Here is a 20,069-nt window from a genome sequence, read left to right as displayed (position 1 = left end):
AGGCTGGGAGCCTGAGAGCAATCTGACCAACAATACTTCCTGAATCCAGTTATAAAAACTCTTGCCATCTGGTTGGCCTGTCTTTTGCCAAGATTGACTTCTCTGGAAACTCAGTTTTCTGAACAAGCACCCATGCTCCTATGGGCACAAGGCTGGGTCTTTGGGGTGGGGGGGGCACACTGGGGAAGGGGTGGTGATGTCGTGGCTGTGCCGGGCGGATGATCGCCTGTGTGAATTGAGGGGAAAGATCGTGGAAGCCGAGGGCATGGAAGAATTCACCCCGGACGCAACTGGGGGCAGGAAAAGGACAAGGGGACCAGAACCTCAACGGATGACGCGGCAGAGGGTCCGGGCGCCATCATGGTGGTGAGGCGCAGTAGCTGAACACCAGAACCAGGACTGTCTATGGCCGCAACTATGCTCCCTCGACTACAGTAAGTTAAGAAAGGGAAGAAAATGGAGAAGGACCGTGGAGAGAAGAGGACAGCGCCGGGCCCCCTTGTGGTCCGGTCACCTCCTGCTCTCACCTGTTGCCTCCACAGCCATGGTACCAGACTCCTGAGTGTCCTGGGGGGGCCCGGGGAAGCTGGGCCTGGCCGCCCCCGCCTCCTTGGGCAGGCAGTCGGGCAGTGGCAGCGTCCTGGCCTGGCAGCACTGAGCTCGCTCTTCCTCCTGGGCGGCACCCAGGCCCCTCGGGGGCCACAGGGCACTGGGGCCCGGCGTCCCCGCCCAGGGCCCGAGGCTGTGGGTCCCTTGGTAGTCCGAGGGCAGGCCGGCGTCACAGTCCACATCCTCGGGAATGATGGGGATGCGCTGGCTCAGGTCCCGGGGCGCCGGGTGGCAGGTGGGCGCGAGCTCGGGGGCGCGCGTGTACTGCACACTCACCGAGCAGTCCTCGGGGTAGCCGCTGCCCCCCGCCCCGCCGCGGGCCACCTGCGTCTCTTCATAGAAGCAGCAGGGCAGGCCCTCATACTTCACCCCGTCCGTCCTGGGCAAACGGTCTGGGTGCAGGCCGTACAGGCCCGGGGGGCTGCCTGCCCGCGCCTCCCCGGGGGGGCCGCAGCCCTCACAGAGGGGCGCGCCCAGGAACACGGGGCCGCCGCCCGCCGCCCCGCCACCGGGTTCCAGTGCGGAGAGCGGGGGCTCGCAGCAGCAGGCACAGGTCAGCCCCTCCCGGGCGCCCTGCCAGGTCCTCCTGAGGTCGGGGGCGGCCCCCGGAGAGGCCTCGAGCCCCACTTCTGAGGTAGAGCCGTGGGGCCCCCGGGGCTCCAGGGAGGAGTTGCTGCTGTAGTTCATCTCCAGGCTGCAGGTGGACAGCTGGTCTCCCGAGGGCGAGGCCGGGCTGGGCCAGGGCTCGCCCCGCCCCGCCCCCGGACTCTGGGCAGCCGGGACTTCCTCCGGAGCCGGGGAGCCCTCCGGGTGCGCCACGGGCCCCCGAGCCGCGTCGCCGGCACGGCAGGGGCTGCGGCTGCGGTAGATGAAGGGGTCGTAGTCGCTGCTGAGGGAGCTGCGGAACGTGGAGCAGCTGCCGTACACGCCCTGGTTGCTGACCTCGGTGCAGTCCACCACGGAGTCGCTGGACGAGCAGTGGCACTGGCCCGAGCTGCTGCTGCTGCTGCTGTCGCTGCCCGGGCAGTCGGCCAGGTAGCCGCTGCACACCGAGCGGTGGCCGTGGTAGCAGCTGAAGCTCGAGGCGCTGCCGCTCTCCAGGTGCGAGGCCGGGCCCACGTGCACCACGCCGGGGAAGAGCAGGCCGCCACCGGCGCCGGCGCCCGCGGGGAAGGCCCGGGCCGGGCCCCGGGGGGAGAGGCCGGGCGCGGCCGGGGCCTCCTGCTCGGGGTAGCTGAGGCCCTGGAAGTAGTAGTGCTGGTACATGGTCTCGTACTGGGAGAAGCAAGCGGCCTTGGCGAAGCTGCGGCCGCTGAACTTGGGCCGGCGGAAGGGGTGCGCGGGCGAGTAGGCGCGGTGCTCCAGGCCGCAGCGGTGCGGGGCCAGGGCGTGGTCCAGGTGGAGGGGCGGGTAGCCTCGGATGTAGGCGGGGGTCTGCGGCGAGTACAGGCCCTGCTCCCCGGGCCGCTCCACGGTCAGCAGCGTGACGGGGTTGCCGTGGGAGTCCATGCTGGTCCTCGTGGGGTAGGTGGGGACGGCGCTGGCCCTGTGCACGCGGCCGGGGTAGTGCACTGGCAGGATCACCCTCTGCTGCCGGCCGCGTGCCAGGCTGCCAGTCTCCACGCACACGGCGCCGGCGTTTCCCTTTGGCTCTGGGGAGAGGTGGGAGAAACGAAGTCAGCTGGGCCGAGCACGCTGGGGCCCGGGGCCCGAAGGCCTAAGCAAGGGCCACGGCAGAAGCAGCCCTCGGGAGCGTGGGCTCCTGGCCCTGCCCCTCCTAAGCTGTCACCCATCTCAGCTAGGAGGCGGACGGTGGCCGCCGCCTCTCCATCTGGGAGGGTCACTCACCTGCCCCCTGCTCTGCCGGACAAAGACACCATGGGAGTCTGCGGAGAGCAACAAGGGGACCGAGATGAAAGGTATTTTTCCTCTTGGGGAATAGCTTCTGGAAGCTTCCTGCCCTCAGTGATGCAGGGGTTACATCACGGCCCTGCCCTCCCCACTGCCCCCTCTCCCCCCCCCCCCCGCCGACGAGTGTTATAACTCGCGGTAGACAGGCGGTAGGGATGCTATGCACCCCAGAGTCCAGATGTCTTGGCCAAGGTGGGGAAGCTGTTTTTGACCTCGGGTCCGTGTTCCTGAGAGTTTGGAGACCCGGTGACATCGCGAAATCGGGCGCGCCAGCCTCCAAGGGCAGAAGGCAAGGCGGCCGGCTTCAGCTCCCTCACTGACCGGCAGTGCCACTGTATCAACAGCGCTCAGCGGGGAAAGTGACTCTTCAGCAAGGGCTTGGGTGGGTGACAATTACCTATGATGTTGTGGCGACAGTGGGGGCAGGTGTGGTGCTGCAGAAGCCATGGGTCCACACACTTCCGGTGGAAACGGTGCGTGCAAGGGATAACCCGAAGCTCCTGGGAAGGGAGAGAGGACACACAGCCTGAGGGAGGGCAGGGCAGGGCGGGTGGTGCTATTGCTCCCCCTGGTGGTGCCCCCAGGCTCTCTTCGCGCCCTCTCCACGCCTGCGGGCCCATGGAGGAAGGCACTGCCCCTCCAGCTCGGTCGGCCACAGCCCTGTGTGCTGAAGGACATGCAAAGAAGCAGTCCCCTCTCTTGTCACTGGGGGGCGCTCCCACCCACGCCTCACGCAGAAAGGCCCAAAGGCCCCAAGTTTGTTAGTGGACGTGAGCAGCCTGGGGTTGTGAAGCAAGAACTGTCCGCCCTGGGCCGTGGCTGACTGGGAAGAAAGGTTGCCCAGGACTCCTGGTTACCAGGAGCGGACACATGAGATTGTAGAGGCAGAACCACCTCTGGAGTGTCTGAGCCTAAATGCCCTCCAAGGCCTGCTTTGTTTCCCCAGCCTCTGCCCAGCCCCACACAGCACTACTGGCACCGGCACCTGACTTGGCCCGACGGGGCATGCAGGCCGACCTGCATCTTGTGCCGTGATCTTCGGGAGCCCCCAGGATGTGGGTACTCACATCACACGGGGCGGTGCAGACAATGAGGTCACTTGCCCACGATTAAAAAGTCAGGGGCGTTCTGGGTCAGGGTTAAGACCCCAGCGGCCTACACCCAGAGGTCACGTGAGACTGTTCACCTAAACGTCTCGGCTCACTTGCCCCACGGTGGCGAAAGAGCCTCCAATCCCTGCAGCTGGCCGCTGGCTCCCCGGCTCTGCAAGCTGTGTGTCTGGACGTGGCTATCAGCTCTGGCAGAGCTCCGGGGAGAGCACCTGGGGCACTGTCCCTCCAGGCCTGGGGCGCCTGCTGACCTCAGCTCTACCGGGGCGGGGCCGGGCAGGCCGTGGCAGTTACCTCTCCGTCGATGTACTTCTCCAGGCAGATGGCACAGTCGGACGTGGAGCTGCTGCTGAGAGTGTCCAGGGCCCCGCAGCTCCCCTCCCGGCGGCCCTTGCTCTTGGAGTTGAACTTCCTGGTCTCCATCTTCTCCAGGGCCTGCACGGCCAGTCTGTTCATGGAATTCTGTGTGGCAGAAGGGGACTCACGTTTAGGGCCACGACAGATCACCAGTGCTAGTCATCAGAGGCACGGGGACAGGACAGGCCAGGACAGACTTTTCAGAGCTCCTCACGGGTCTCCCCGAGAGTTTTCCCCGAGACCCCCCCTCACAGAGCCTCGACTTTCTCAGTGGCAGGACAGCCAGAGTCCACTCCGACGACTGAGCTCTGTGGGGAGCCGAGTCATCAGCCTATTCTCTGCCAAGGCTTCCCGCTCTTCCCCCTGGGGAGAGCTCACCGGGTAGGGGAGTGTGTGGCCTCGGTCACAGGCGTGTGGCCAGTCCCTGCTCTGGGTGGTGGTCACCCAACCCTTGAGTGCTGACAGGTGGCCTGCGTGGTCCACTGCATCTCTCCCGGGCCCTCGACTGCTTGGTACGAGGGAGTCCAGCTTCCTGCTGACGCTCTCACTCTACTCTGCCCCCAAATCCTCCTTTCCCACAAACCCTCAGTGGGGTGACAGCTGGGTCCCAACCTGCCTACTTGTGTCAATGTCCTCTGACACCTGGGCTGGACGGAGACCTGCATTTCTTTAAAGGGGGAGCGGGGGATTGTTGAGGCCACCGCAAGCGCAGGGCTTACTCCCGACTCTTCTCAGGGATCAGTCCTGGTGCTGTTCAGGGGACCATATGCAGTGCTGAGGGGTCAAACCGAGGCAGTAACCTCTCCGTCCATGGAAGTAGGAGGGTTGGCTGTCTGCAAGGCACGGGCCCTCACCCCGGGACTATTTCCCCCGCCTGAGACCTGCATTTCTACCAAGCTCTCGGCTCCTGCTGGGCCCCAGGCTGCTCCTACCGGGCAGCAAGGACTCTGGAGCTCCGCCTGCGCAGTGAAACGTCTCTCTGGAAACACACCCCGGGCTCAGCCTCTGCAGGCCTGGCCGCTCAGGAGAGACGCCAGGGTGCCGCCCCGCTTCCCTCGCTGCTCTCCACTCTGAGGCTCCCAGTGCTCAGGGAACAGGCGGAGGCCTCCCTGTTCATGGCGGCTCCGAGGGGTTACCTGACTGCGCCGCTGCTTCAGCTTGATCTTGACGAGGAGGATGAGGCAGACCAAAGAGACCACCACGAAGAAGGCCAGGAAAATCCCCATGTCGAAGTACTCTGTGGGTTGCTGCAACGGAACACACACACGGAGATCAGCACCCGGGCAGGCTAAGGACAGGGGACCCAGGGTGCTGGTCACCGGCGCTGCCGCCGCCGCCGGGCCGCCCACCAGCCAAGCCCAGCTCCCTGTGGACGAGCACAAAGGGCGCTGCCGCCGCGGGGAGCAGCCCTCCCAGATAAACACAAATATCACATTTATGGGACAAAGAAGTGAGTGTCATGTTTTGAGGGAACAGTGATTACTAACCATGTAATTAATGGTTTACAACAACTCAGAAAATTGCATGCTGCTTCCCCAAATATCGGCTTCCACTCCAGTGAGTCACATTTACCAATGTGCTCCTTTCCCCTTTCGGGAGCCAGCTCAGTCCCGCGAGGGCCGGGGCTCTCGCGCTCACCTTTCCTGTGCCGGCACACGGTCGCCCCACGCCCCGACGCCACCTCATCTGGGCTGTGCACTGAGCCAACGGCCAGGGCTTGGCGCAGTGAGCCCAGGCGTCCCATGTGGCGGAAGCACTCTCTGAGACGGGAGCGGTCCAGCACTGGGGAGGAGACAAACCCGAGCCGGGCTGCGGCCTCTGCCACAGGTTCCTCGAATCTTCAGTCTGCGGTTCAGGCCGAAGAGGCCGGTCAGGGGCTGATGGCCAGTGGACACCTAAACACTATGCATGGACTACCTCGAAGTCAGTGAAATTCAGTTCTATTGGTAACCTAACTTCTCCCTGACTCAAGTGTAAGTTGGGGAAGGGTTGTTTTTTTTTTTTTTGGGGGGGGGGGGCGTCCACACCTGGCGATGCTTAGGGGTTACTCCTGGTTCTGCACTCAGGAATGACTCCTGGCGGTGCTCATGGGACCATATGGGATGGCGGGGATTGAGCCCAGGTTGGCTGCGAGGAAGGCAAACGCCTTCCCCACTGTGCTGTCGCTCTGGCCCCTAGTTTGGGAGTTTTGATAATGCAATCTACCCTTGGGGAAAAAGGAAGGTGCAGGCCTTGGGCATTAGTCTAAGGGTAGGAGAGAGGCACGGGAAGAGAAGGGTTGCACGGCCCTTCCATCAGTCCTAGTCTTTTGGAGGGAGATGGGGTGACTAAGCGAACACTGTGGGGAGGATGGCAGAGCCATCTTGGCACCAACCAGCTATTTCTGTCCCAAGGAACAGGGTTAAAATTTCTCCCTGGGTCCCTGTCTCATATCTGATCTGAATTTGGACTGACCTGAATTACACTGGCATTTTATTTATTTATATTTATATTTATTTTTATTTTAATTTTTTCTCTTGTGGGTCACACTCCTGGCTCACGCACTCAGGAATTACTCCTGGAGGTGCTCGGGGGACCGTATGAGATGCAAAGCAAACGCCCTACCCTCTGTGCTATCGCTCCAGCCCCTAGGATGGCATTTTAGACAAAAGACAAGAATGAGGGCGGGGACGGAGCTCAAGGCTACAGTGCATGCATTACATGCATGAGAGACCAGCCCCTGATCCCTGCCATTGAAAAAAAATATTTAAAAGACACATACGAGGAGACAGGAATAAGCAAGACCTGGAGGGACAGAAAGGCACGAGCGCCGGTGACGGGGCCAGCGGGCGGCGGGGGCGAGCCTCACCCGGGGGGTGCGATACTGAATCCGTGCTCGAGCCACTTTCTGCTTGTTGACGATGTTCATCAGCTTCACGGCTTCTGTGCCCTTCACATACACCACTGGCCTCTTGAGGGGATCTTCGGAGCCCTGGTTTAGCTAAGGGAAAAAGAGGCAGGAAAGAGAAAGTAAGACGGGAGAGCAGATTCCGCCAGACGCCTACTTGAAATGCCCAGGTACCTCGAGCAGAAAAGCTGAAGAGCTTCAAGGGCAACGCCGGGGCTAAGCACGTGCTCTGGGATGGACCGGGCAGGTGGGAGCCTCAGGAGGGTCTTTGAAAATATTCAGCTTCCAGGCCCTCCACCCTCTGGCTACACTCGCTTTAGAGCATAATGCTCACACGTGCACAGAGAAGGGCAGCAGACGCGCGCAAATGTCTTTGTGGACAAGCCCAGAAAGGCAAGGCAGCCCCTCCCGGGGACACGGCAGCACTGCAAGGGTCCCGGCAGCCTACCTGGTCGATGGCTTCGGGGTTTTCAGACACATCAAAGATGACTGCGGTGGCTCCCCGCTGCACTGCACGCTTGGCCTGGCAGAGTGAAAAAAGAACAGGTTGGCAACCAGGTCCTTGCACCTCTCCGAAGCTGTCCAGGGAAATCAGTCCAGGATTCAAATGCAGAATCTGACAACTGATGTGACTGCCGTCAATTAACCTCCTTGGCCAAAGCCTCAGTTTTGCGTCCTGTAAGAGAGTGGGTGATGCCACCTACCTCGTATGATTATCCTGAGCTGGATCACTTAGAATTGGTGAAAATAAGTAACTAGGTGCTCAATTAACCTCTGTCTCTCTGTCGAGCCAAAACCTTAAAAACAGTACAAACCAACAACCCTCCCCGTCAGCATGGAGGCGCTGCTTTCAGCCTTTTCTGTGATGAGAACAGATCCCTTGGCAACGAGAGCAAACGCTTTTGGTCCTTCTTCCTTCCCATGTTACATGGCAGTGCCGTTAAAAGAGCACCCTGAGCATTTTCGAAAGAATCGCAAAACGGTCCATTTGAACAACTGACATGAGCTGAAGCCCTTTAACGATGCTGCCAGGGGGAAAGCTATGAGAAATAATTGAAAATGGGGATTTAGAGCAGTTGGCTGCCAAACCTGGCTGCACATCAAAACCCACTTGGGAAGTTTGTAAAGCAGATTTCCTGGCTCAGACCACAGAGCTGATTCAGCAGGGCTGGAGAGAGGCCCAGGAAACGGAGTTCTGAGAGTTTTCTGAGGAATTCTGATGATTCAACCACTCGGGGAGCGACTTGATCAGAGAGATGAGATTAGAATGTTCTAGAAACAAATGAAAAGTGATGGGTTCTTTGTGGGGGCCTGGGTGTGTGAGGAATTCCTTTCTATCCCCGTGAAAACTCTGATTTTATGTCCAGTTAGGTGAACAACAGTGGCAAGGGCAAGGCAGGAGAGAGACGCAGCCCTCATTCTTAGAAGCCGGGATCATCTTAGTGAGGTAAAACTCTGTGAGGGAGCCAAGAACCAAACCTCCTAATGATATGGTTCGGGTCAAGAAAGCCAGAGTGCTTGAGAATAAAACGGAAATTTAGCGTTTAAGAAACACTGAAAGTGGCAAGTTAAGCCAATGGCTCCATCAGGCCACTAGAGGGCAGCCTAACCCCACAGCTCTTACAAGCCCATTCCCCACCGTTTAGTAAGCAACCGCGGCGCAGACACCATGAAGTCCTGGCAACTTAACACACTTGTGTACCCTGGGGTGCTGTGCTGCTGCAGGAGCAGCCTGCTTCTCTTGGGGACTCCCTGTTGAACGGAGGCTCCACGCATTTACAGTTTTCTCTGTGATCAGCTGGCCCACCTCATTTCCTCACCACAGCGCTGAAGTCAGGAGCTGCCAACAGTGGGGGCATGTCACTTAAATCTCTTTCAGCTCTTGCCTCAGCACCCCCACCTGTAAATGGAGGAGAGGGCCCCTTGCAGTCTGCAGTCTTGGTCCCCCAACAGAGAGGCGGGGGCGACGATCCTGCCTCCCTCGAGCATGGGTCGGTGGGGGGACGGGGCTGTTGGAGCACCACTGTCCCCCACAAAGGTCTTCAGGGGTGTATATGCCACTGCACAGCCCAGGGGCCTTGGTTAACCCCAAGTAGGTCGTGGGATCCCCATCTCTTCCAAAAGTTCTTTCCGTGGACCAGGAAGGGTCCTCGGGGACAGCACTGGAGGTGGGGCGATGAACAGACCAAGCACATTAGGGGACACTTGTGGCAGTGTGTGCCCAGCTTGATGGAGGGTGGCCCAGAGAGGCTAGTGGTCGTGGCATGAGTGGCGCAGGCATTGGGACAGCCCTGGGCCGTTAGCCACACGGCCTCCGTGGGCCTCCACTCCCTCTGCCGCAAGAAGAGGGATGCCTCCGGATTTGAAGTGAGGCGCAGCCCACTTGGGGCAGGCACCCTGAGGACTTTTTCAGAGGAGGGTGGTTTGCACCGTGAGGAGGGCAGGCCGAGAGTAAGCTGACAGCTCGGCTGCAGACACAGCCTACCCAGGCTACCATGCTCAGCGCCAAGCACAAATCATTCATTTGGGAAAAACAAAAACTCTCACAGTGGATCTGCTACAAAAATTATGCCTGACTTCATTGTAGCACTGTCATGCCATTGCTCATCGATTTGCTCGAGCGGGCACCAGTAACGTCTCCATTGTGAGACTTGTTGTTACTGTTTATGGCATATCGAATACGCCTCGGGTAACTTGCCGGGCTCTCCAAGAGGGACGGAGGAATTGAACCTGGGTTGGCCTACCCATTGTGCTATCGCTCCAGTCCACTGCTGGGAGTAAGCCCAACGCCACAGGGACCTGGCACTAAACTGCTGGCCCACTTGGTCAAGAGTTGCTGGAGGGTCACCGCGGGCTTCCTCAACACAGTCTGTATTATCTTTCTGCCCAGAGGGAATAAAAACCGCACAAGGCCGGAGAGAGAACTCACCAGGCTGCTATGAGCTGTGCACACCCGAGGCCTGGTCTGTTCCCTAGTTCAGAGCTGGGCACAGTCCCTGAGCAACTGTCACCCCATGCCCCACCAACTAAGAGAAGACTATATAATATGGCGAATGTATCACTTCAGTGTAATACCCACAGAACTCTTTGACTTAGCCACACTAATGACAGGTCGGCACAGATAACACAAGTGTGCCAACATGTAACTTCTGGCTGGATAAAGTGGCCCGATGATGGCAGGGAGATGGAGTGTGTTTACTCTCAACTCCCTTGTCTCCGTCATATGCAGAACGAAACAGCGTGAGCTCTAATTTAGAGATTATCCCACCAACACGCAGCCCAGCGATTCAAGCTCACCCGGCTTCCCCCATAAACCCAAGCGATTCTTTCTCCAAAGCAGCAATCCAGATTTTAATACCTCTTCTGATTTCTCCTCTGCTAATCTGCCACTCTGTGTGATGCTTTCCTCCCCTGCAAATGGTGCTTCTGCTATTCAAATACAAAGGATGTACTTGACAGTACCTTATATTCTATTAAATACAATATAACTTATATATTATATTCTATTAGATATAACAGAATCCTGAATTCTGCACGCATTAGCATTACCCCTGACACCTGAAGTACACTGGGGTCCCCCGTCCACTAACAGTCCAAATTTGGGGACACACGCAAAACTGTTTTTGCAACTACTCCTTTCATTGCCCTCTGCTCTGCGGCAGACCCCGGGAGGAGCTGTCACTTGGAACATGTGACATGCTAATGTGAGCCAAGCACCATCCCCAAGCCGTCCCTTGCTTGTTCAACTAGCCACAGAAGGATGAAGGAGATGAACTGCACACCGTGATCTGGAAAGTAACTGCTACGAAGCACACACACCGCAACTTACACGAGGTGGCTGTCATTCAGTCCGAGGGTTCGATACTTAAGGGGGCCAATTTTGGGCCAGTGCCCAGGAACGATACAGGTCAGGCCCCCTGGGGAGTGCTGTCAATTGTGTTTGGCGCTGCGCCAGGGGCAGGGGAGCTCATCTGGCAAGGAGCAGGAAGAAGGTGCAGGGGTTTCTTCCCTTCTTACCCCTGAGAGCGCCGACTTTTGGCTCTGTGCTGGCACAGGACGCGACAGGAACCGTGACGGCAGAGAGTGCGAGACAGTGCAAGGGTCCCCGGGTGCGTCCCCCGAGGCCTGCTCTCAGCACTCTGCTGCAGCGCGGCTCCCTGCGCCACTCGTGGCTGTTCCCAGGGCAGAGCACACGGCCCGGGGTGCCCGAGGGTCCTTGCTGACAGTGCCGTCCGGGAGGTCTGGCCAGGTTCCTGCCCCAGTCCTCTTGGTGACCCTCCCTGCCCCCCCGCCCTGTCTCCATAGGGACCGAGCCAAACCAGAGCTTTGTCCTGACTCCTACACTCACCTGCTTACCAGGTGCTGCTGGTTCCATGCTTCGGCCTGAGCCACTATTCTTCTCTCCCCCGTGCCGGACCCTCTGCCGGACCCCGAGCTCTGCATGAGTCGCACCATTGGTTCTCGGGGGACCCCCGAGGCCTTCCCACTTGCCTCTATTCTGGTCTTCATGTTGTGTCAGGGGGATTTTCCGAAATCACGGCTCTGCCTTGAGCCACTGCTCTCTGCTCTGACGGTGGGACGTGACCTCGCTGGAGCTAATCGCCAGTTCAACATCCTGACCCCTGGGCCCCTCTCTGCAGCGTTTCTGTGAGTTCTCTGAGAAGCTGCCGTCCTTCCCCACAAGGAAGACAAGTGTCTCCCTGGGCCCATTCAGCTTGGGGCTAATTGCCGCCACCCCGTGAGTGCCCGCGGCCTGGTTCTGTTCTGGGCTCCACCATTGCACCTTGTATGACATCATACTGCCACTGTTGACTTACAGTGTTTCCCTCACTAGAGGGCAGCCAAGATGTCCGACTTCTTTCCTCCCGAATTCCCAGAACCCAGCAAATGGCCTGGGCACAGGGTAAATGGCCAAAAACACGTTGATTAGCCTTGAAAGGATCAGCTTTGGCCCGTGGGGTCAGCATTAATTGTCCTGTCTCCCGGCGGCCCCTAGTCCCGACTACACTTCATGCCTGGCTGCCAGATTCTCTCCGGTTTGATTGACAGTGAGAAAAACCCACCATCGGTCTGCAAGATCTTAGAACTCAGGATTCTTCCCACTTCTGCTTCTCACTGTGTGTCCTCGCCGAGATGGGCCTTTCATTTGATTGGTTTCACTTTGGCTTGTTTTGGGTCTTTTGGGGGTGGGGTGGGGCGGGGCGGGGATTGGGCACATCAGGTGCTGCTTCAGGCTACTCTGGGCTCTGTGCTGAGAAATCACTCAGGGATAAACCCTGGCCGGCCGCGTCCAAGGCAGGCACCTAACCACTACTATCTCCGCAGCCCACCATTGGGTTGGTCGTTCTCAAGTGACCGAGCCCATCATGCTAAATAAAGGGCTCCTGCCCCGGTTGCGGACCTTCATCGTGGCCCTGGCCTCTGGGTGAACACATCTCTGGATGTCAGAACTCTCAGAAAACAAATTCTTGCACTGGCGTTGTTTGCCCCACCACTCTGGGGAGGAACTCGGGGCCCCTCTGGAAAGCAGCAAAGGAGAGTCGACCAAATGACTCCTTCTGGGCTTACCCAGGGGAAACCTGGGGCGTTTTCCTTCTCTCAATATCGCTGGGGGCTTCGGCTTTCCTTTAGCCTACAGGCAAGACGGAACCCACCCACACCTGTGCCGAAACAGGGCCTGCACCAAACAGGCACCCAAACCCACGGGGGGGGGGAAGGGGGGTGAAGACTGGGTACTTGGTCTTCTGGGTGAACTGCCAGTGGATTTCAAGTCCCAGACTCACTGGACTCCTTCTCACCTTGTTTGGGACAATCAGAGCCAGGAACGCAGGCAGAGTGACGAGCTCTGCTTATGGGGCCACTGTCCTGGGCTTGCTCCTGTGGTCAGGAAGGGGCAAGTGACTTAGCACGGGTGGCGACGAGGCCAAGCTGGGAGTCCCAGGCAGCGGCCGCCCCGGAGCCCGGAAACCAGCCTCTCTTGGTGCCAGCCCAGTCCAAACAGCCAGGACTCGGGGGTCCCTTGCTGCCCCTCCCTCTGGGGGCACTAAGTGGATTTTAAACCCTCAGGCCTCACTTTTTCCTTTCCTTCTCCTCCTCCGTGTTCTTCGCTCAGTAGTGACCACCCAAGCACCGGGCTCTTGGACACTCTGGTCAGCTGCTGTTCCCTGAAGCATGAGTCACTGCGCGACAGGGGACACTCACCAGGCAAGAAGGCTGCAAGGGCTGTCTCACCAAGAGCCCTGTTTCCAAACAGAAACCTTTCATTCCATAGGAAATGAGGTCACACACCAGAGCACATGGGCAGCGGCTGAGAAAATCCTGGTGCCCTCAACAGGGGGTGTGGGCTGGGGGTGGCGGTGTCAAGAAGGGGGAGGAAAATGAACCCCCGCGAGCCCTGCCACAAGGACACACAAAATACCGGAGGAATCTGCTGCCTCTCAGTAATTTTTGTGTGTGTGCGTGCGTGCGTGTGTGTGTGTGGTCGTCACAGGAAAGGGGTGCGCAGAGTTAAAAAAATAACTCGGTTTCTTTGAAAGTATACACAATAGAAAAGAACTTGTAAGTATGGTACTTAGCCAGTTTACTTTTATGAACTGGTTCCCCTAAGCCACTGCCTAAAGGAGATGAACACACACACACACACACACACACACACACACACACACACACACACACACACAGTGTGTAAGTATGGTGCTCAGCCAGTTTACTTTCATGAATTGGTGCCCCTAAGCCACTGTCTAAAGGAGATGCATACACAGATACAGACACAGACACACAGAGACACAGAGACACACAGACACAGACACACAGACACATCCACACCACTGATTGAGGGTGGGGGGCCTGCGCCGCGGAGGAAGGGCGGGTGGATGGCCCAGTCCTGTCCGCTCCACCCGACTCCCGGCTCCGGGGCTTGGCTGCAGCCGGCCTGACCTTCCAGGTTTCCCTGGCAGGAGATCAAAGCTCCGAAACCACAAACACCGCTCAGAACTCCGAGGCCCCGCGGCCTGCCCCTCGGGTCCCTCCTTCCCTTCCACCCCTCCAGTTTTCTTCACGCCCCCTCCGGGTCCCGCCCCCCTCGGCTTCTCCCCGCCCCCCGCCCCCACCCACCACCCAAGGGGGCCGGTCTTTGGGGGCGGGGACCCGGCCCGCCGCCAGCCGGCCCCTCCCCACCAGCAGAAGCAATTAAAGTCATTAAGCCTCCCAAGGCTGCTGGTTCTGAGCCCCTTGAAGGAAGATGATGCATCTTAAGGCCTATTTAAGATTATGCTGATCTATTTAGGAGACATGTAGCAGCGAGAATCCAGCGGTTAAGTTAGTGGTTAAGGCTGCCTAAGTTTAAACAGTGGTATTTATTCTCCAAATATGTAGCAGCTCCACTTAATGTCTCCTAATTAAAGGCACTGACACAGAGGCTGGAGTCCGAGGCCGTGCCGGGGCGCCATTGCCCAGGTCGGTATCCTTCTCCCAGCCTGAAAACGCGGGGTGTCAAACGGAAACGCGTTTCCCCAGATCTTAATCTCAAACACAGACACCTAGACCAGTTCTAAGAAAGACAATGATCCTCTTTGTCTGAACACCTGAGTAGGAGCCCCAGGAGCGAGGGGGCCGGCGCACACACCCTCCTTCCTAGGGCCGGCCGGGGAAGGCGTGAGGGAAGGACGTCTGCGGCAGGAGATGCCCGCCTGGGAGAGACTCCTGGGCAGGGCTTGCTAGCTGCCACCCCGGGCGGACTTTCCAGAGGCCCACGACAGCCAGCCACTAGGCGCTTCAAGCCACGGCCACCATGCCGGGGCCCTGCCCTCACCAGTGTGGAGTGGAACCCCAACAGCGGTTAGCTTTCTTTCTTTTCTTTTTTTTTTTTTTTGCCTTTTGGGTCACACCTGGCGATGCACAGGGGTTACTCCTGGCTCATGCACTCAGGAATTACCCCTGGCCATGCTCAGGGGACCACATGAGATGCTGGGATTTGAACATTTGAACCCGGGTCGGCCACGTGCAAGGCAAACGCCCTACCCGCTGTGCTATCTCTCCAGCCCCAACAGCGGTTAGCTTTCTGAAAGTTTCTCGGTTTGTCTTACATGCAGGCAGGCCAGAGCATCACTGAACCCCGAACTGCCTGGAGCCGCTCTCCTGGCCCTGTTGGGTCTGGGTGAAGCGGACGGTATGGAGCACTCACCCCAACAATATCTGTGATGAGGCAGAGACAGGGTTGACATATACCCCCCACCCTCAAAAGAATGAAGGATTATTTTGATGATCCAGTTTCCTTCTTTCTGAAAGGAAGGTGACCTGGATGAAGAAAAGTTCATGCCCGCAGCAGGCTTCTCCCAACAACTGTGGGGCATGGGGGAAGAGTGACCATTACCAAGAATGAGAGATGTACGGTCACTTGGGCTTGACACATCCACACTGATCAAGACTGGAGGGTCAGGTTCCCACTGAGATTCCTCCCAGCATTTACCACCGGGGCCCGTACAGGACAGTCCAAGGGAACTACAGGTGAAGATCGCATCAATGGTGGGATATAGCACAAGCCGAGGGGGACAGTCAGTAGGGCAGGAAGAAAACAGCGGGAAGGAGAAGGAGGCCAGGGTCAGGAAAAGAAAGAACCGCTGCTCTAACTGGGTACCTCGTCAGAGCGTGATGGTGAGCATGGAGGAAACTGACCCCGGGCCCAAGCTGCGTGATGAGGCTCAGACGTATGTGAGTGGACGTGGCAGCCTGGAGCCCCAGGTTTCACTACCCTTCCCGGGAAGAGAGGTATGTGCTGCTCAGGGGGTCTGGCCGACCTCAGGAGAAGAGATCTATAAGGTTCTGGAAGCCGCTGGGAATAGTTTAGAAGGGGCTCCCTCACCTAGTGGCCGGAAGCTTTAGCCACAGGATTTTAAATCACAGCATCTCTGGACTGGTCTTGGGAGGGCAGTGGCCTCAGCATCTTATTTCCCGGCAAGGAAAGTGAAGTCAGTACCTAATATGTACTGGTCAAGGCAGTGAGGACTTCTAAATGACAGCAAATCAGCCCTCGTCAGCAACTTGGCTTAGCATGTGGGACCGATCCCCATATTACTGCTCAGAGGTCATCTAATTTGCCCACGTTACAGAACCAATGGGACAGAGCTGACATTTGACCTTGGTCTCTGCCCATAATCCCAGGTTAGAGAAGTTCTCATGTGATTGCAGGGGTTTCTAAAATCAAGCATGACTGGGCCAGAGGGAGAACAGGGCATTTGCCAGGCAGGCTGACCTGGGTTTGAGACACTGGCACTGCATGTAGTCCCCCAGACCCTGCCGGGAGCGGTCCTTGAGCATGGTCGGGAGTAAGTCCTGAGCACAGCCGGATGGGGCCCAAAAACCAATAAAACAAAATAAAGCGTAACAGTCATGGATGCTGTTTCATGTTACATGAAATCCCAAATATCCCATTAATAGCCTATACATGGATTGTATTTCCCAATCCCCCAAGTACATTCCAGATAGCTCTTATCCTAACCCATCTGGACTTCTTCATCTTTTTTTTCTTTGGGGGGGGTTGTTTTTTTTGGCTACACCCAGCAGTGCTGAGGTCCTATTCCTGGCTCTGCACTCAGCGATCACTCCTGGTGAGCTTGGGGACCATATGGGGTGCTGGGAATGGCTGTGTGCATGGTAAGCACCTCACGAGCTGTGTTACTGCTCCGGTCCCAGACCTCCTCATCTTTAAGACTCCCTTGCAGGACACCAGAGCAGTAATACAGCAGGTCTTGCATGCTTATCTTGCATGCGGCTGACCTGGGTTCCTGGCACCCCATAAGTTCCCAAGTCCCACCTGGAGTGATCCTAGAGCAGAGCCAGGAGTAAGCCCTGAGCACCACCGGGTGCAGCCCCAAAAACAACTACAACAGAAAGACTCCCGGGGGCTGGAGCAATAGCACAGCGGGTAGGGCGTTTGCCTTGCACGCGGCCGACCTGGGTTCGATTCCCAGCATCCCATATGGTCCCCCGAGCCCTGCCAGGAGTAATTCCTGAGTGCATGAGCCAGGAATAACCCCTGTGCATCGCCGGGTGTGACCCAAAAACCAAAAAAAAAAAAAAAAAAAAAGAAAGACTCCCTTGCAAAGGGCATGCAGCTCGTGTAGTCAGCAAGGAGGGGTGGCGGGTAGAAAATCCTACGTTTGTCCAGGGTTAGGGAGCTCCTTAGGTCCATTTCTGCCATAGGCTATTTCAAAGGGGTTCTAGCCATGTTAACCAACGAAAGCTCACAAATAGGATAGCCTTCACCTTTTATTTAAGGGTCTAACATGACTGTCCGAAGAAATCAGCTCTGAGGACAAAGCCTCCCCGCTCAGTTCTGCTGTTTCCTAGTTGGAAGGCTGTGGTGGGGCTCCGTCTGGTGGGACTCCAGGGGCTATGCAATGCTGAGACCAAAACCCAGGATTTCACACGTGCCAAGCATGTGTCCTGTGTTCTGCCACCTGAGCCACATCCTCAGCCTGGTAACTGCTTTTCTTATCTGGGTGCAGTTCTTGAAACCCCCAACCAAGGAGCAGAAGAATACTAGCCCTGAAGGTGACCTGTGAAAGGGAGGGTCCAAGGGAGCCACTGCCGTGCGTCACTGCATGGGCTGAATCCGGGCGCCCCCTCCTAGCCGTGACTGTGAGATGTCACGGCCATTGTCCGCCTCCCTGCACCCACCTGCACAGGAAGAAGGGGGCAACTGGCATTCTCTGAGGACAGACTCTCAGTCAGTGGCAGGACTAGACAAGGAGGTGCCCGGCATGCAGGCACCATTGATACAACACCCCCTCCCCCCCACCCCCCGCCCCGCTGCTTTGGACGGGAACATAGGCTGCGCACATCTCCCTGGGGCGACTGCCTCGTCCCTTACTGTTTTAGTACAGGATTTCCCCTCTTCTCCGGAGAAGGGAACTTGCTGCCTCTTCTGACACCTCTTTAAAGCCCAGCTCTTATACAGCGTGTCAGGCAGGTAGTCAGAGGGAGAAACTCTTCTGGAGACTTCTGGGAGGTGAGGTCATTGCCTTGAGCATTGTATCCACAAGAACATCACTGGTTAGGGCCAGAAATGCTGCCCCCTCACCCTGCTGGGCATGGCCCACATGGCCCTTAGTCCCAGTGACCTCTTGGGCCACACACTGGTGACAACAGCCCCAGGCCCTCAAATACTGTGGGTATGGCCCTTATTTACAAATATGGAGAGGAAAGAAATGATGCTCGTGTACCAGATAGGAAGAAGGTAGCTGCTGGAGTCAGCTTAGCAGGCTGGGATCCTGGACACCTTTTTAGAGGGGGTGAGGGTGGGGCAGTATCAGGGACTGAACCCAGAGCCTCACGCATGCAAGGCAGGGGGTTCTACAAATGAGCTACATCCCTGACCTTCAAACAATTTTAAAATTAAAAACAACAACCACCACCACCACAACAACAAAACCACCCCAAGAGACCCTGGAGACCAAGAAGCTGTAAGCTGGGGGTGAGCCGGGGCTCTGTCAACCTAAAGAGCCCCCGGGCAACATCGTCCATAGGGCGGAGATGGGGATCGGAGACCCCTGCGAGGTCAGAGGAGGGCGCGGCTTATCCACCAGCATAGACGGCAACTCACCCCTCCCCCCCGCTCCCCGTTCCTCTCCACTCCCAGATCCCCCAGACTCCTTTTCAGCTCAAGACTTGGTTTCCAGAAGCCCTCTTGTGCCCTTTGAACTCAGACTTAAAAGCCCGCGTGAAAGAGAAAAGCATGGTTTAAAGCAATTCTTTTTGGGGGGTCACACCTGGCGATGCACAGGGGTTACTCCTGGCTCTGCACTCAGGAATCACCCCTGGTGGTGCTCAGGGGACTATATGGGATGCTGGAACTGAACCCGGGTTGGCTGCGTGCAAGGCAAACGCCCTTCCAGCTTGCTATGGTTTAAAGCAATTAATGTGTGAATTCCTTCCGCTATGTGCAAGGTAGGCACTTAACTCCTATGCTATTTCTCTGGTCCAAGGAATTTTTTTAAGGGGCCTCCATAGGGATACTAGGCTTACAGGCTCACTCCCGGGAAAGCCCCCCCGCCATTCCTGGCTAACGAAGCCTGGGTCCCTTACAATCACAGGACAGTGAAGCAGCAAATACCTCCCGTATCCTTGGGCCTGGGACCCGGAGCCCAGTGGCAGATGCGGAGGGCCATGAGAGAGCGGGTGTCCTTGGAGGGGCCCTCTGGCTCCCGAGGTCCAGGCACTTGGCCTCTACTCTCCAGGGCCCCCTCCAAAGGGGGCCTCCCAGGCAGGCGCAGCAGAGCGCAAATTCCTGAGCAGTGTTCTGTGATGACAGGATGATAAAAATTTGGAAAGAAAAGACTCTCAAGGACAACATTTTCAAGCTCCCTGTTTTTCTTCACAAAGCGCTGGCATTTCTGAACTACATCCCCAGATACACTAGGCTGAGTTAATCAAGACACAGAACACTGATGTCAACTGCCTAATACGTGCTTCTTTGCAATGTCAGGGCAGCTCTGGCCATTAGCAGCAATTCCACCGACCAACAAGATACAGGTGGTGGTGTGGCTGTGGAACGTAGCTCAGCCTGGAAAGGCTGTATTTCAGGCTCTGGGCTATAAAACTGGCTGTCGTGTGTGTGCGTGCGTGCGTGCATGTGTGTGTGTGTGTGTGTGTGTGTGTGTGTGTGTGTGTTTGTGTGTGTGTTTCTAGACAGAGCTTCCAATGTAATGTACTGTGTTAGAGAAATAGCCACAAGGGAAACGGAGATTCCTGGGACTACCCAAGGAATGTGGCTAAGCATTCATTCGGTTCTGGGGTAGATGAGTTCAGAGCGGTGACTTGTGTCATGGGCTGATGTATCTAGGCAGGACGTCATGGAGCCAGAGTTGCCCAGAGGAAGGGAAGGCTGGCTGAGAAGGCAGAGAGCAAGTACCATGGAGGAGACGGGGGTCACAAAAGGTGAACTTGGCCATGTGCTGATGTCGCCTAAGTGTTCGCTCACAGAGCCACCGGAAGTACTGATGCTGCTAACTGACAAGTCTTGCTTCTGGCAGAGCTGGCAGAGGTGAGTTTCTGGGAACAGCATACAAGCAGCCCTGGGGTTTACTCCTATTTTGGAATCACTAATTGAAATTTTTTTCCTTTGGAAGGGGTTACCTGACCCCTACACACGATTCATCCTGGCAGCTAAGTGCTTCTGGTCAAAATGCCTTTTTTTT

General features: G+C 57.4%; 1 protein-coding gene across 1 annotated transcript in view; it reads right to left on the bottom strand.

Moving 5' to 3' along the window:
* ZNRF3 (zinc and ring finger 3) overlaps positions 1-20,069 on the bottom strand; it is a 166,392-nt gene that overhangs the window by 3,456 nt on the left and 142,867 nt on the right. Inside the window, exons 3-8 of the mRNA XM_055147179.1 lie at positions 7,322-7,396; positions 6,835-6,966; positions 5,123-5,233; positions 3,924-4,091; positions 2,918-3,020; positions 528-2,261 (exon numbers count right to left, since the gene is read on the bottom strand). Coding sequence (XP_055003154.1) covers positions 528-2,261; positions 2,918-3,020; positions 3,924-4,091; positions 5,123-5,233; positions 6,835-6,966; positions 7,322-7,396 — 2,323 coding nt within the window. The remainder of the gene's footprint in view (positions 1-527; positions 2,262-2,917; positions 3,021-3,923; positions 4,092-5,122; positions 5,234-6,834; positions 6,967-7,321; positions 7,397-20,069) is intronic.

The sequence above is a fragment of the Sorex araneus genome, chromosome 9, assembly GCF_027595985.1.
Source record: "Sorex araneus isolate mSorAra2 chromosome 9, mSorAra2.pri, whole genome shotgun sequence".
Taxonomy (NCBI): Eukaryota; Metazoa; Chordata; class Mammalia; order Eulipotyphla; family Soricidae; genus Sorex; species Sorex araneus.
Note: the sequence above shows the minus strand (reverse complement) of the source record. Positions and strands in the feature narration are given on the sequence as shown.